This window comes from Montipora capricornis, chromosome 1 (genome assembly GCF_036669925.1).
Source record: "Montipora capricornis isolate CH-2021 chromosome 1, ASM3666992v2, whole genome shotgun sequence".
Lineage (NCBI taxonomy): Eukaryota > Metazoa > Cnidaria > Anthozoa > Scleractinia > Acroporidae > Montipora > Montipora capricornis.
Genome location: NC_090883.1, coordinates 21,151,364 through 21,168,863, shown reverse-complemented (window position 1 = coordinate 21,168,863; position 17,500 = coordinate 21,151,364). Strand labels below are relative to the sequence as shown.

Here is a 17,500-nt window from a genome sequence, read left to right as displayed (position 1 = left end):
TCGTTTACAAATAAAATTAGCCTGTATCCCTTGTCGATTCTTTCTTGTCATCCGCTAAATTGACTACGGTCGTGTATCATTAACTTGAACCTTACTTGTCGCTCTTGAAAAAAAACTTCCTGGGAGGCCCACACCGTAATCATGTAAAGCACCTGTTTGATTGCTGTATTGCCAGCAGGGTTGTCCTGGTGTTGTAGTAGTTATCACACCCGACTAGTAACGACGGGACATGGGCTCAAATCCCGCCCAGAGCGAATCTTTTTTCAAAACGTATACTCATCGGTGTAGTGGTTATCACACCCGGCTAGCGAAGAGGGGGACGTGGGTTCACATCCCGCTCAGGGCGAGATTAATTTCCAAAGATCATTATGTGCGTTTAATCTGTTGGATTATTGCACTGTGACTCGTTGCTGTTTATGTCAGTAAGTTTTTATTTAGTTTGACAATGAATACCTCGTTATCAAAGATTCAAATGCTTTTCGAAGGTCAAGGAAGACCATTTCATTAACAGGCCTGAGGGACGTTTTACGGAAGTCCCGAAAGTTTTCGGGTCTCTTTCGGGAGTCACAATTTCCTCTCTATCTTACATTAAAGGCAGAGAGATTTTCAGACATCAAACTCCACAATCTTCTTGATTTTGTCATCTTGTGAGTAATTCTGCTGGGTTTTTTAAAGCTATTTCACGCTAATCTCAGATTCAAATTAACCAAGGAGTTTATTTCTCTACCCCCAAGAGTTGTTCAACGCTGATATTAGGCAAAAATTGACATTACAGGAAGTGACTCTTGAAAAACAAAAATAAGCAAAAGAAACTTCCACCAAAAAGTAGAAAAAAAGGAAAGCAAAGTTCAAACTAACCCTGCATTAAGTTAACCGGCTTTCGAGCAGCTGGGCACAGCCTACCAGCAAAAATAAGCGAATGGCAGTTTCGTAAAAGCTCGAATTTTTTTCAGAACTTTCGAAAAACGGAAGCCAGGTTCCATGGCACTCCGGACTTAATCATGGTCAGAAAATGCATCTATATACAGCAGTATCTTGTGATTCCTTTATTGGGCACTAGGAAGCACATGTTCACTTTATCATGAAGCCATATGTGTTCATTAAAGACAGCAACATTCCGTCTCTTTTATTCTTCGGTTATTTTTGATTTATTTTCTTGTAGGGTTGAACGATAAGGGAGTTGAGAGTGAATTTAAGTGGTCCGATAGCTCGAATGTTGAGTACACTAACTGGGGCGCTAAACAACCAGACGATTGGTTTAGCAGAGAAGATTGCGTTCACGTGAGACAAGATTACCGATGGAACGACCTGACATGCGACAGTAGTCTGGGTTATATCTGCAAGAAGCCCAAAGGTATGCACTTTCATTATCCGTGGAAATAGAATGGGCAGGTTTTCCAAATAAATAATGTCGCGCATTAATTAAAAGTTGTCTTGCCTTTTCCTTCGTAATATTTATTTTATTTATTTATTTTATTTATTTATTTATTACATTTGCCATTTTACAATAAATTACATTTAATAATTAAAGTTAAGATAAGAAATATGGCGAGGAAACCTAAAAGAATCCAGGAGGCTTATACGAGGTTAGGTTTCCTCACAAAACAGAAATAATTAAATAACACAAATATAGCGGAGCAAAGCGTTCAGTTAGGTGTAACACAGGAGTAGGAACGAAGAGTAAGGAAGGAATTAATAGCTGTTGATTAAGAACTGTTTACGCTTGTGTTTAAAGGACAGTAGAGTTGGGGTATTTTTAATTTCATAACTAAGGGAATTGAAAATTTTAGGGCCTTGAAAAGAGATAGAAAACTGCCTTATGTTAGTCTTGCAAAGAGGTAGCCGAAAAAAGGAAGCGTGTCTTGTGTTGTAACTATGAATACTATTGTTAACAGAGAAAAAAGAGTCAAATTTAGGAGGGAGATTACCAGTACTAAAAGAGTACATAAATTTACCTAGTTGTAACAAGTAGATACTGGTTATTTTGAGAAATTTGCAATAAATTTGCAATGAGTTGCAATAAGTGAAACTCTCCAATTTAAGTGGCCGTGACTCTTGATTAAATTCTGACTCACCTAACTTATTTCAATGTCAAAACTAACGAAACATTGAATACCGACTCAATTTTGATGGTACATGCAGCTGAATGTATCTGTACATTCACGAGGGCCACCATGACCAGTGAGTAGGTCAAATGAAGATTACTAGCTTTGAGTAGCTGCTGTTTTGGCATTAAGGACTCGCACAAAGGTGATTTCTTTTGCATTAGTTGAAAGAGCGCCTGAAGTTTTAACAACGATAAAAAATTCAGGGAAAAATCACTTTGGTACACATTTTTTCCCCGTAGAATATATTGCGCCGAACAAAGTTCCTGGAAACAAAGGTAAGGAATTTCACTTCTAGTGTCTGGGTCGTTACTTGTTATCGTTATCTTTATTCATATATATTTCTATGATTATTCTTACTATTATACGTTCGTAGTTTATTCTTATTCCGCGTATACCGTCTATACCGCGTGTACCGTTTGATATATTGCGAATTCTAGGAATGCGGAATCATGAAGTTCGAGGAACATCTTCGTCTTGTAATTCATTACATTGGTAGTACTAGAACACGAGAAAAATGGATCTGCAAAATCTGTGACGATGAAGCATCACGCGTGGTTTGCCCTTCCACCTCTCCTTTGTTTTTTTGTTTTTTTTTTGAGTGGCATCTGCATTGAATTTGGTCGTTGGGTATAATGACTTTGATTGGTATTGAAAGCGTCTTCTCTGTTGTATGATTAAACACCTGTGAAACTTTCCCATGCACGGTCGGGATGGTTGCATTATAGCATCCTCAAAGGCTTCAATCCCAGCTAAAGTAGAGTGAAATAGTTCTGTGAACTAATATCGCGCATTTTACGAAACTTACTGCAACCACACTCCCCGAATCAAAGCCTCCTCCGCTGACATTCTAGTGGCTCGTCGTGCAATCTTTCCTTCACAATGCACGCCTGCTGAGACGAGTCACACTTTCGCTTTGTTTAAGCAACCACTACACACTTCCAATCTCTGAAAGTGTATTTAAACCCCTGTGAAATTTGAGATTTCAGTTAAACGGACTTTCAGCGTGTGTGTGAGGCATTTAAAAATAGACTTCGGCGTGTAAATGTCATATATAGACTTTTTTCAGACCCTTTTATTTGTGCGGATCCCTTCCTCGCCCACGTAAATCAAAGAAACTTGTTTATGCATATAGAAAGGCAGATTGGGAATATTTAAAATCGCTATTCTCACGCACACCGTGGCATTGTGCCTATTTCGACGACAACTTGGATGATAATTGGCAGGCGTGGTTAGATTTATTTTTTGAGTGGACCAGTGTATTCCGAAGCGGCGACACAACAATAAATTTAATCCCCGCCTGGCTTTCAAAAGAGCTCCTTAAGCTCTGCAGGAAGAAAAAATCTCTTTTTAGCAAGTCAAAGCAAGTAATCTCTGATCTCTTGTGGATGATATCGCACTTTAAATAACTCTGTTAAGAAAGCGTGTAATGCAGCCAAGCAGAACTACATCAATGACCTGGCTAATGAGCTTGCTACTAACAACCATCCCACTCCGTTTTGGAGCTTTGTGAAATCTATGCGTAAAGGGTCAAATAATCTCGTTTCACTTAATGTGGACGGCGTTACTCTTTCAAATGATCTTAACATTGTTGAAAGTATGAATGACTTTTCTCATTTGTGTTTACATCAGAGGGTTGCGATAATTTTCCCGAATTTGAATATGTCACCAACAGTAAAATTTCAAACATTCTCTGTAACACAAAGGAAGTAGAAAAGCTGTTAAAAAACTTAAATATCTACAAGTCGCCTGGACCTGACTGCCTGCCACCTCGCATTTTGAAGGAATGTGCGAGTGTTTTGTCATCGCCTCTATGTTTTTTCTTTAACAAATCTTTTTCAACAGGCAAACTGCCACATCTCTGGAAACTTGCTAACATCACAACTTTGTTCAAAAAAGGTAATAAGACTGACAGGAATAACTATCGCCAGATCTCATTAACATCAGTAGCGTGCAAGATCGCGGAGAAAATCGTTAAGTCTCGAGTGATGGATTTTTGGCAAAACATAAATATCTTTAACCCAAACCAGTTCGCTTCTATGGAGGGCCGATCAACGCTTTTGGAGCTTCTTTCTTGTTACGACGATTGGGCGAAATCACGTAACAACAGAAAGCCAACTGGCAGCGTCTTTTTGGATTTTTCCAAGGCGTTTGACAGTGCACCTGAGTGCACCGCACGAACGTCTTCTTTTTACGATCGAGCGTCATGGTATCGACGGCAGTGCTCTCCAGAGGTTTCGAAATTTTTTTAACTGGCCGGATGCAACGCGTCGTCATAGGTGATACTTGCTTGTCCTGGACTCCAGTTTAGTCAGGAGTACCCCAGGGAACAATCCTTGGACCCGTTTTATTTATTTTATATGTAAATGACATTTCATCAGGAATTTTAGCAACGGTTAAACTGTATGAGGATGATACCAAGGTTTACAGTGAGATCCCCGACATAGTTAGAGACACTGCCATCCTTCAGCCCGACTTATTCCACCTTAAGAGTTGGTCTGAGGCCTGGTAGTTAAACATCAATGCGAACAAATGTGAAATTATGCGAGTGACACATAATAGCGATAAATCTGTTCCACATTACTCCCTCGTCCCGTGTGGAGAACGTTTAATCTCAGTGAGTACTGTAAAAGACCTCGGCATCACAATTTCACATGACCTCACGTTGCTGAGGTAGTCAATAAGGCCAATAAAGTTCTTGGTCTAATCAAGCGAACAATCGGTTCTGTAAACAAAGAACTCTTTTCCTCATTGTACAAGGCTCTTGTGAGACCAATCCTTGAGTACGCTTCCCCTGTATGGTGCCCTTACCTCGTTAAGAATATTTTTCTCTTTGAGAAAGTTCAGAGAAGAGCTTCTCGATTGGCCTTAGGTCAGCGAAGGGGAGAGATGTCATATGAAGATCGCTGTGAAATGTTGCGTTGGTCGCAGTTGACTGATAGAAGGCTATATTTTTGTTTGATTGAATGCTATGTTTTCGTAATTTTTTTTTAGTTTGCTTCAAAACGAACCAGGTCCAATCACAATTACAAACTGCAAGTTAAATCGGCGAACTGTAATTGTTATAAATATTCTTTCTTTGTTAAAATTATTTGCGAATGGAATAACCTGCCTGCCAATGTTGTTGAGATAGGAAATTTGAGACGTTTTAAAATAGCTGTTAAATCATACATGCGTATTTCTTAGGTTTTACCCATCTTATATTTTATTCATAAACATATATTTTTAACTTTTATTTTTGGAAGTTTATTCACATTATTCTTAAACTTCCTTTTTAGGGTATTTTTTGTGTTTTTTTTATTATGATACCTTAAATAAAGTATGTATGTATGTATTTAGGACTGAATTGTAAAGGGCGCAGCTCACGATATCGGGCTGAAAGCATACAAAGGCGCCTCTGGCTGCCGCTATACAGTCCGTTTGGTGTCGGAGCACAGCACCACAGCTAGATGTTAATTAGCTGTGAGTCGATTTTGATGAGGGAGGAAAACCGGAGTACCCGGAGAAAACCCTCGAGTCAGGTTGAGATCAACTGAACTCAGCCACATGCAAGCCGGGGCCAGAGTTAAACCCCGGCTAGCAGTGGTGGGAGGCTCGATAGATAACCACTAAGCCACTCTTACTCCCCGTTCTTCGACTTTTCATAGCCTGTGTACAGCCGCCCGCTGCCCAAAAAAAAAAAAAAAAAAAATCGGAGAGGAGCGTCTGTGATTTACCGTTAGTAATCGTGTTCCGGAATAATTTTGTATACATTACTAAGTGATCTACGCTGACCAAAATTTACGTGGCTCATATTTCGTTAGAGCTAAATTCTCAAAATGGTGGTCAATGAGGTAGATTTCAAACGTGCATTGAAGAGCGTCTCCGATAGTTTTAAGATACCTTGGCTTTATAGCATAGAAGCACTCTTTAAAGGAAAGGATGTATTTGCAAGCATTCCAACTGGGTACGGCTCTGATCTCCAGAGCAGCACAGATCGTTGCCGATGAGCTGTTATTTTCCTCGATGTGTTCACATCTCAAATCTTCCAGGGCATTACGCTTTGTAGATTGTGCTTGAAAATGGCTAGGCTGGTCCGAGCAAGGCTTTGGGATTACATTGACTGGTAAGGAATAGCGGGAGACGTTTTCGAGTGGACAATCTTTTGAATAGTGCTATATTCACCTCGTGAAGAGCGCTTTCGTTTCTTTTGCGCTGACAACAATTCCTACATATGTACGTCGAATCGATTTCCACTTTACACTCCATAGATAACAATTCCGCTCGTACTCTAAAAGAAAAACCTCTTTGACAATCAAAAAGATTTTTATTCGTATTTTGTACCGTGCTCAAAGTACACACGAACTCATCGTAAAATCTCTCACGGTGGTTCTCACGGTGTTGATGTGGAGAAATAAAAATAAAAGCCAATCAAAACTCGTTGTTTCAATGATGTAATGGTCGATGGGTAATAACAAATCAAATCATTTTCCACACATTCCAGGAAAAAATTACGTGGTATGGAACACGCTCATCAACGGTAAATCACAGACGCTCCTCTCCGATTTTTTTTTTCCGAGAGCGGGCGGCTGTACACAGGCTAACTTTTCATAATAGGTTAGTGTAATTAATTTGGTTAAAAAATCTTACCGCCGTGCCTTTCGGCTATTTATCATTCACTCTGGAGCTACGATATTTACGTCTTTTCAGCTTTACTGTGGAGTTGTCTAGCTGGTATAAATCTTCCCTTTCGTCCTTCCGTTGAACTTTCATCAAATTTTTGCTTTCACTCCTTCAAACAAAGTAACCGAAACTACAAAGGAATGGATCACTGTACGAGAATGTGAAATTGATTTTGCACTCTATAACCCATAAAGAGAACACGTGAATGCAAAGATGCCTTAAAACTTTAGGCTTGAGTGAAACTATTTCAGGTCGTTCTTTTTTGCTAAAGCTCCAACAGCGTCCATGGGGCGTCTGGAAAAGATTTTTTTTAAATACTTATCTATATATTCGAGGTTCTTTCCGTCAATATGAGATGAAACTGCATCCGAAACCTATCCAAACAGCTGTATTTTGACTCTCGGTGGGGACAAATGTTTCTGAGTTTCGATCTGCTTCATAGGAATTTTTTAAACTTTGCCAGTGACGGATACGAATGGTGCTAATTGGTTTCTGTGTAACGTGTGAAAACCGTTTAACTTTATTGATTTTCACGCATGACCTCTCATGATAAGCAGTAAAAATTAAGTCTAATCGGACGCACCTGTTTTTATGTCGTAATAAGATACAACTGCGTGGATGTTTTTTTTTTAAATTAGACTTTGTTCGGAGTTCTTTCTTGCATGTTAGTTCGATAGCGTGTTTGGTTCGATTACATTTTGTTCGAATACAATATTTGCGATAGTTCTAGTTTTGTTGTTGTTATTCGAACCGAGAGTCAATAAAAAGGGCTGTAAGTATACGTATCATTTTATAGTCGAGAAAATAAATGAAATGGCACCCAATTTGGGGCCAAGACGGACGCAATGGTGGATTGACGAAGAAACAAGAAACATAATGACAGACAAGGAGGGATCAAGGACCATCTTGAACGACTGAAGGCAATACGAGCTGCTAACCGTGGTGTTATAACGAAGAAGATCGCCAACGTAAACGAAATTCTTGGAGGTGGAGGTGTGTTAAATGATGACTATGTGAGGGAACTCAACATACTAGATCGCTTGCTTGAGAAAAAATTGAAAACTGGGGAGGAACGTGATCAGAACGTTCTGTCGTTTTGTGAATTAGACGCTATTCAACACGAAATCGAGGAATCAGAAAAGGTTTTAGAGAAGGTTGTGGATTGTCAGAAATGTTTTCAAGAGGCACTAGATAGAGGTAACGATGAATTAACTGTTCAAGATGTTCAAGCAAATTCTGGTGATTCCGTCCAGGTATTTATCAATCTATGCAATCTAGCGCGATACAAGGAAAAGCAAAACTGCCAAAATTAGTCCTGCCGAGGTTTAGGAAAAAACTGGACCTCGTTCTGGGATTCATTCAAGTTTGCCGTTCACGAAAAAGAAGCAATTACAGCGGTTGATAAATTCAGTTATTTAAATTTCCTTCTCGAAGGACCAGCTTCTCGAACAATAAAAAAGGTTTTCTCTGATCGAGGCTAATTACGCTTCAGCAAGATGTAGAAATCTTACAAGATAGCTTGGGGAAGCCCCAACAGATTATCTCCGCACACATGGATGAAATTTTAAAGGTACCAAACTGTTCTGGAGGTGAGCGTTCAGCATCTTCGCGGTCCGTTTACGATAAATTTAGTGTACATGTGCGTGAATTATCTTCTTTAGGCGTTGCCTTTTATCAATACGGCGGGCTGTTAATACTTGTCATCATGGCTAAACTTCCAAACGAAATCCGTGTACGAATCGCGAGAGAAACAAAAACGAGTGCAGTTTGGAAAATCGATGAATTACTTGATGTAACCAAGGAGGAAGTCGAAGCCCGAGAAGTTGGCGAAAATAGGAGAGCGACCGAAGATAGAAGTTTGAAGGTGACAGCCCATCAGCACAGGAATGTAAGGCACTATGCGACGACCAGTACCTGGACGACGACCAGTACCTAGATTGAGGTCATCGAAATTTCCGCACTCAACTTTCCAGTCATCGATCTGTTCACCGTTGCCCAAGCCCGTAGATGTTAACAAGTATCCTCATTTACAAGACAAACTCGTCGACCGATCGGAAAATCAAGATCCTATTGACGGTCTAATTGGCTTAGATCGTTACTGGGAAATCGTTACCGGAGACGCTATGCATAGAGAAGAATTTGGTCCCACCGCCATAAACAGCAAGTTTGGCTGGCTTCTTTGTGAGCCCTTCAACCTTCATGATCCTTGGCACGAATCAAGAGTTATTTCAAACGTGATCGTCTCTGGCTAGCCATTCTTAAACGAAGATCGCGAAAACGACAAGTTATTGAACACTCTCAAGAGATTTTGGGACACCGAGTTGATCGGGTTTCAAAAACTGGCACAAGAAGAATCGAATGAAACTTCATTCATCAAGGCTGTAAGTTTTAATGGAACGCGCTATGTTGTAGGGCTGCCGTGGAAAGAAGATTTTGAACAAATCCTCGAGCGAGTATCGATTGACCTATAACCCGTGCACTATTTACAAGTTGAAAAGAGCCTGGACCCGCAAGTACTAGAAGAATACGACCAAATTATCCAAGAGCAATTGCATATGGGTATCATTAAGGAAGTTAGTCAAGTCGGAGCTGCCGATAAATTCCGCGAGAACGTTCATTTTTTTCCTCATCATGCTGTTCTCCGCCGAGACCGAGAAAAAACGAAGGTGCGAATAGTTTACGACGCCTCCGCTAAATCGCCTGGAAATCCTTACTCGCTGAATGATTGTTTATACGTCCGCCCAAATCTCACGCCACATCTTTTTGACGTTCTTGTTAAATGTAGATCCGACCCAGTGGCCTTGGGGTAGTCTCTCATATACCGGGCTCCGAAATAGTGAACAGAGGCTACAGACAGAGGAACAGAGGGTACAGAGGTATAAAGGAACAGTGGGTACAGAGGTACAGAGGAACAGCGGTCACAGAGGTACAGAGGAACAGTGGGTACAGCGGATCAGTGGGAACAGAGGATCAGTGGGTACAGAGGAACAGTGGAACAGTGGGTACAGAGGAAAAGTGGGTACAGAGGTACATAGGAACAGTGGGTAAGGAGGAACAGTGGAACAGTGGGTACAGAGTTACAGAGGAACAGTGGGTACAGCGGAGCAGTGGGTACAGAGGAACAGCGGGTACATAGGGACAGTGGGTACAAAGGAGCAGAGGAACACTGGTCACAGCGAAACAGCGGTAAGGTGGGACAAAAAGGAATACGAAAGTAGTAATTTATAGGATCCGCGCCCGTCAAAACAATTTACCGATTTTACAGTTAAAATGCAGAATTTTGCAACTTATGAGGGGTTGCCTGTCTTTGGTGCGAAGGTAGCAGCCGTGCGCCTCCAAGAGACCACAAAATCTTAGACCTTAGACAGAATACGGGCTAACGAGATAGGTCGGGTGTCGCTCTCACATTGTGGCTGTTTCACCTTCGGAATAGGTGTGATGTTAAAGCATTTCCACAGAATGGGGACATCACCGCTAGAAAGCTATGTGTTATTTTATTTTATTTTTTTGTTATAGGCTCGGCCAGTTCATAGCCAATTTTTTGAATTATTCTCGGAGCAATGCGGTCAGGCCCCATAGCCTGGTTTGCCTTTACATGCACGAGCTTTCAGTGATAATGTACCACTTGTAAGTCTTGTAGGTACGCAATAATGTTGCCGTGCGGCAATGAAGGTATTCATTGTTGGAGTGAATATGGGTAAAAATTCAGCTGTTGGACAACTCTTTGAGGAAATGGTGGGATTGCTCTACATCCTTTTTTTCAGCTCTTTTAGGTTGATCTGTATCCCCGATTTGCTCTCAACAATAATTCACAGCCGGCTGGTACCTGCTTGGTCGTGATAACGTAGACCCAGGACCCTTCAAATTTAATCAAAAGCAGTCAGAAAACCTGTCAAACGGCTGCTGCCGCGATCGTGCGACCAAAAGTGACAACCTTCCTCTAGATCTCAATGTTCATTTCTTCATATACTGTCAGCTCCACCTTATTATCAACCAATACCTAAGTCACAAATTTATTTTAGCCACATATTTGAGGATCTTTCTTCGGGGTTACCTAACAATGAAATCGTTCTGTAGTTCGCATCTTTTTAATCGGAAAGGAGGCTCGCTGTTTTCTAGCCAATAAGCGCAGTCCTTACATTCGTTAATGTCGATTAATGCGTCAAAATATACTTTTCAATGTGGAGCATGGTGTCATCTTCTAGCTTGAACAATCGTTGTGCTTGTTGTTTGCGCTTTACTCAATTTCCACTCAAAACATAGGTCATTATGTCCTACTAATTACTTAGGACTGCATTTATGATGTCCGTGGTGCCAAGGCATTTCTGAGTTCTGAACCATAAAAAAAAAAAAACACTTTGTCAGTTCAAGGTCAAAGAAGAGTTTTACTGATGTTCTTTATTCCACTTTATCTCTGAAAACGATATCATGCACATTTTGATGTATTTCATTAAAACACACCAGGTTGGCTTGGAACAAGAATCGGCAAAATACGGCAATGAAACCAAGAATGGACAAACTTCAGAGAAGATCCGCTCCAACACTTAAATAACTTTTAGGAACTTGAAACAAACTTCTGAAAACACGAGCGAGTGAAATTCCCCCCTAATTTTACGAGAACACATTGCGATTACGTGTTTATAACAGAATTTTCTTGCCACTTTCGAGGCACATCCAAAACCAGTTGGGAAAACGGATTAAAAAGCACTTGTTCGATCGCATTTTAGAGCAAAACAAACAAACAAATAAACTTTTTCTTTATGTCCAAAAGAGTACAGATAATTTTTATTTAATTCCACTTGACAATAAGAATTCGAATTTCATTCCAGAACAAAGGAAGAACCGATTAAACCACCTTTTGAAAATACGCATCCACTTTAAATAATGCATCCGTAAAAATAACAAACGGTTTAGTGCCTAAGGAAAGAATTTGTGGAGTAGCTTCTTCCACTAAGTATGGGCTATGTCGCTCTCTTTCGCTTTCCTTTCGTTTTTGTTCTAGTCATAGGTCCTCCAGGCATCAGGTAACCTTATCAGAGCCTTTAAGTTTATATCCCTCTGGTGCTTGACTTAAACAACTGCGTAGCCACTACTGTGGGCCACAGATGTCGTATGTCATACTGGATTGACACTAGCGAAAAATGCAGAAAGAAAATATTTTTTCACCTGAACACGAAAAGCGGTGACCGTGTAAGAACTATAGTTAATGTAGTATGGCCGTGTAGCCGCGTCGAGGCACAGAAAGCGCACGAAAAATAAAGCCTTGCTTATGTTTAGGTGAATTAACCTGGGTTGAGCTTGCAACCCAATTTCGAAAACCAGTACCTGGTCAGCAGTCAACTTAAAAAAAAAAACGTTGACCTCGGTGAGCTATAAGCTTGAGCTCGTCATCTGGTCACATAATTCTGGTCAGCGCATGCCTTGTTTTGACAGGTGTCAATTGATCAAAACATGGATGTATAAAATCAAAGATATATGCTTTAAACCAGCATGATACTGGTCACATTGGCATATATGGAGTGGTGGACGCACGTACGTACGCTCGATGACGTCATGGCTATAAAACCAAGATTTCTCACATCGATGGGTAACCAGGGTTACCATATTTTCTTAACAATGGTGCTCCGCGTGCACAGGGGCGCGGGGAGTTCCACTATTATATAAACAACAAAATATCTCGTTTCTGATTGGTCAATGACGAATGCATAAATAGGTTATAGAGTGCAAAAGAGGTTATAGATGGTTTTCACTCACGTGACTTGACGGCCATTTTGGTGTCCAAAACAATACAAAATATTTGTGCAGAATTTGAATAAAAATAGAGTTTAGTCCCCAAGGGAGAGGATGTCCATTGTTTTAGTACACCAAAATGGCTGCTGTGACGTCACGTGAAAACCATCTTTAGAGTGCAATGCGTTCGTTGCTATGGAAGCAAAGCGATGAGCTGATTTTGTTGAGTTTAGACCTCGTTCTTAATGGCGGCCAAATAGTACATTCTTTTGTTTCCATGCTAATAAGCCTTTCTAGCCTCGGTACGACCAGCAAATTTTAAAAGAATTTTTGTTTCAAAATGTGGGCAGTAGGTGTAATTAACATACTAACGACAAAAGAATGTAAAAGTGGTCGCCATTTATCAAAGTGGTCTATAATAAATTTAAAAAAATCGTATGAACTTGCTCGTGCATTTCGTGATCTATGGTCACTCGTGATGTTTTGAAAGATCACAAATTTCCTTTGTTTACGGGTCGTGCAATTTTGAGAACTTTCAAAACATCATTCGTGCCCATAAATCACGAAATACTCAAGCGTTTATATTATTTCCTATACTTATGACAGAGGGCTTTATTATTCTAGCTCCACAGGAACTTAATATTTGCGAATACACTCATAACGTGCTCAGCTGCCCTTCATCTACGACTCTTAGAGTCCTCTCTGCTTTCTGGGGACGCACCACCGCTAAAATATGTCGATATAACGCCGTAACCGATTGTCGACTTGATGTAACCTCAAAGATAAAGGCAAGATGCGAAGGCAAGAATGGCTGTTTACTTGAAGCTTCGGTATCATTGGGTCCCGACCCTTGTTTTGGAGTGCGCAAGTATCTTAACATCAGCTATGTCTGCGAGGACGGTAAGCAACGTTTAATCAGCGAGATTAATTCTTTCCTTTTTTATACATAGCTAGGAAAACAATCAGCTTGGACAAAAGACTAAAGAAAACCCACCCTTATAACAAGTTCAATGTGGTCACAGGGTCCAAGGAACCAAGTCAGCCCCTTTCTTGTTTTTGTTTTGTTTTGTTTTGTTTTGTTTTTTTTTATTTTTCATCAAACCTGAAACTGAATTCCTGATCACATGCTATTAGCTGCATACAATTTCTTTAATTTCATTCAACGCCTTAGTGCGATTGACTAACTGAAATACTGTGATCGAATTTGGATTTAGGTGACTGAACACAGTTTTGATGCACCCATCACTTCCCTTTCTGCCATATTTATTCAGTTTTTGCCTGGACACTGATACGTACTACCACAAGGGTTTATATTTTCGTCATTTTATGTGCTCTGCAGGCTGTTATCATAGAATTTCAACAATTGGATTTTTCGTAATTCACTGATAGAGGTTTTTTTTTTAATTTCCCAAATTTTTGTTTGTTAAATTTTTGATTTTTATTATTATTATTTTTTTCCATAGACGACTCATCAGTAATCGGAACTATTTTAATTCCAAATTTCTGCAGATTGCGAGAAATTTGGTAAAACAGCTGTTAGTCTCAAATTTTTGAGGGAATGTGTACGCGCAACATTTTGCTGGGTTATCACTTTTTAAAGGGTAATGCAGCAGCTATCGTAACGTATAATGTGATTGGCTCGCTACCCTTCCCAAAAGTAAAAGACTAAACAAATGAAACACTGACTTAGAATTAAAGACAATAGAAGCTGCTTATTATACCAAACAATAGCGGGTTATGAAACCTACTACACCACTGCTTGTAAAGCACCATGACGTTAAACGTGATGGAAGCGAATTTACACCGTATTTCCTAGATCATCGCGAGAAGGAGAAAAAGAACATTCACCACATTAGTGTGTTTTGTTTTTCAAAATCCGCCTTGGCCATATTGAAACCGTTGACTGCGGGAAAGAACTGTGTTCAGCCACCTTAAGATATTCAATGGTCGCCGCTTTATCAACGTGAAGTGTAATTTGATGTAGGCTGAGTTTTTCAGTTTGTTTTGTTATTGCAATGGTGCGGACGTTTTGCTTAATCTTTAACTTGAAAGTATCTCAACGTCTTTTTTATTCAATTACATATTCAATTAATATTCTGTGACCCGGAAAAGGAGAAAAGTCCGGCAAAATGCCGCCAGTTTTGTTAATGAAAAGGAGTATGATGAAACGAAGCTTGTGAAGGGCTACTAACGAACAGCTTTAAAAGCAGAAATTCAAGCTGTTTGTATATTCAAACTTTAAAGTGGGAAATATACCGATGCCTCAGTCGTGGAACTAATCTAGTCTTTGGGCAAGTTTAAGGCAACTGGTGCGTTGCAAGTCAGTGTTACCTCCAGGTTTCGTTCTGTCGAGATATTTATGATGATAATGAAAATGTTTCTGGAAAACGTCGTTTTAAAGCTCAACTTCGTCTTGCCAGGAAAAGTGGATTCAGCTTCTTGTCCTACCGGCTGGCAAAGGACGCTCGATGATACTCGCTGTTTTGGCTTGTTCTTTGATCGCAAAAATTGGCAGGATTCAAGACGAGCTTGCCAAAACCTTGGCGGTGATGTTGCAAGTTTTCACAGCAGGTATAAATTGACAGTATTCGAATAAAGTATTACCTTGATTCAGGACTGTTTCAACATCACCTTAAAACCTGGTGCAAGCTTTGCAATAAACTTCAATTTAGTGCTCCCTGCCATATTTCCTTCTGTATGCGAATATTTGACTGCATGTACAGCCATGCATAAAAGGCATTGTTATTATGTTAGTTTTTTTCTTTTTTTTTTTCTTTTTTTTTATTTTTATGGCGAAGAAGTAATACCTTTCATCAGGAATTTGATAGTTCTGTTAAGTTTGTTATTCCACTAAAGTGTAAGCGTTAAATAATAATAATAAGAAGAAGAAGAAGAACAATGATAATAATAATAATAATAATAATAATAATAATAATAAGATGATGTTGAAAGGAGCAATACCCCGTCCCGTTTACCTCAGGTTTGTCAGTTGAATTACTGTTACAAGTTATCGACGTTCAATATGGTTGCTTTACTTTACTGTTTTAATACTGGCAAGTTTACTTTTGCATATGTTACAGATTATGTTACAGGTTTTAGGTTATGTATAATTTAACCTAGGTTTTTTTTTTTTTAACCTAGGTTATTATGAACTGTCTAAAAAGGGTCCTTTTTGGTAGGGGGGGGTGGGGGGGGGGGTGTAATAAAAGGAAAAAGAGCCTGGAGTTTTAGAAGGGGTATGGAAGAAAGTAATGAAAAAAAGAGAGAATAATACGTCATTTTTTAACTTGAGATTTTCTGAAGTACAAAAAATTTGGCAGAAAAAGTAATTTAACAATTGATTCTTTGCCACATCTAAATTATTTGGCAAGTTTTTGCAATAACTTTGTAATATTGACCAAAAAAATTCTCACTTAAGACAGAAATAATGTAACTTATTTTATGCTGACCACTTCATATTTGAATAACTCACTCAAAAAAAAAAAGGAGCTTTACAACAAATCTTCCGAGAACTATATACACATTCGTGAATCAAAACTATTTATAGCCTTATAATTTTACATGTTACTGGTAAATCCATGGAAATTTCCATGTATAAGGCTGGACCAAAACCATTTATATTTTTGTAATTTCACCATGCCAATTTGTAAATCCATGGGAATTTCCATGTAACCAATTAGATCAAAACTATTTATAATCTTGTAATTTTTTCCGTGGCAATTGGAAATCCATGGAAATTTCTATGTACAAGGGTGGATCAAAAGTTCTTATTATTTCTCTAATTTTACCAAGTCACTGGTAAATCCACGGAAATTTCCATGTATAAGGCTGGACCAAAACCATTTATATTTTTGTAACTTCACCATGACAATTTGTAAATCCATGGAAATTTCCATGTAAAGGGCTGGAATAAAATCATTTATATTCTTGTAATTTCACCATGCCAATTTTAAATCGATGGAAACTTCCATGCATGAGGCTGGATCAAAACTACTTATTATGTCTGTGATTTTACCTAGTCACTGGTTAATCAATCCATGGATTGATTAACTGTTCAAGGCTGGAACAAAACTGCTTATATTCTTGTAATTTTACCATACTAATTGTAAATCCATGGAAATGTCCATGAACAAAGTTGGATTAAACCTACTTATAATCTTACAATCTTACTACAGGTGTATCACTAGTAAGTCCATGGAAATTTCCATGTATGGGGCTGGAACAAAATCATTTATATTCTTGTAATCTCACCATGCCAATTGCAAATCTATGGAAATTTCCATTTAGAAGAGTGGAACAAAACCACTTATATTCTTGTAATTTCACCATGCCATTATTGTAAATGGAACATGGCAATTTGCATGGAAATTTCCATGTATAAGGCTGGAACAAAACCATTTATATTCTTGTAATTTTAGCACACCAATCGCAAATCCATGGAAATTTCCCTGTACAAGTCTGGATCAAAACTATTTATTATTTTTGTAATTTTATCAAGTCACTGGTTAATCCACAGAAACATGTAAAAGGCTGAATCAACACTATTTATATTCTTGCCATTTTACAATGCCAATTGTAAATCCATGGAAATTTCTACGTACAAGGTTGGATCAAATCTCCTTATAACCTTACAATCTTACTACAGGTATATCACTAGTAAATGCATGAACATTTCCATGTACATAATTAAAACTAGTTATAGCTGTCGCTAAAGTGCCAACGAGCCAAGCTTGCGTGATCTGGCGGCTGGAAACATCACGCGGCGTACTCGTGCGGCACTCTCATTGGTTATCGCTACGGTCAACATTTCATCGCTTTGGTCTACATTACAGCTTTTGGTCTACATTACAATTAAATTTGAAGCGCTTCTGAGATTTCGTCCGCCTAAAAATCTTCTCGCGGCTCTATAAGCTGCCGCCTCGCCAGGCCTTCTGTCTTCAGAAGGCCTGACTCGTTGGCAATAAAACTATTCATAATCTTGCATTTTACCATTTAACCCATGG

At 39.1% G+C, this 17,500-nt stretch overlaps 1 protein-coding gene across 1 annotated transcript in view; it reads left to right on the top strand.

Moving 5' to 3' along the window:
• Positions 1-17,500, top strand: part of LOC138023388 (macrophage mannose receptor 1-like) — a 204,130-nt gene that overhangs the window by 35,394 nt on the left and 151,236 nt on the right. Inside the window, exons 9-12 of the mRNA XM_068870416.1 lie at positions 1,163-1,354; positions 2,348-2,383; positions 13,122-13,397; positions 14,918-15,068. Of these exons, the coding sequence (XP_068726517.1) occupies positions 1,163-1,354; positions 2,348-2,383; positions 13,122-13,397; positions 14,918-15,068 (655 nt within the window). The remainder of the gene's footprint in view (positions 1-1,162; positions 1,355-2,347; positions 2,384-13,121; positions 13,398-14,917; positions 15,069-17,500) is intronic.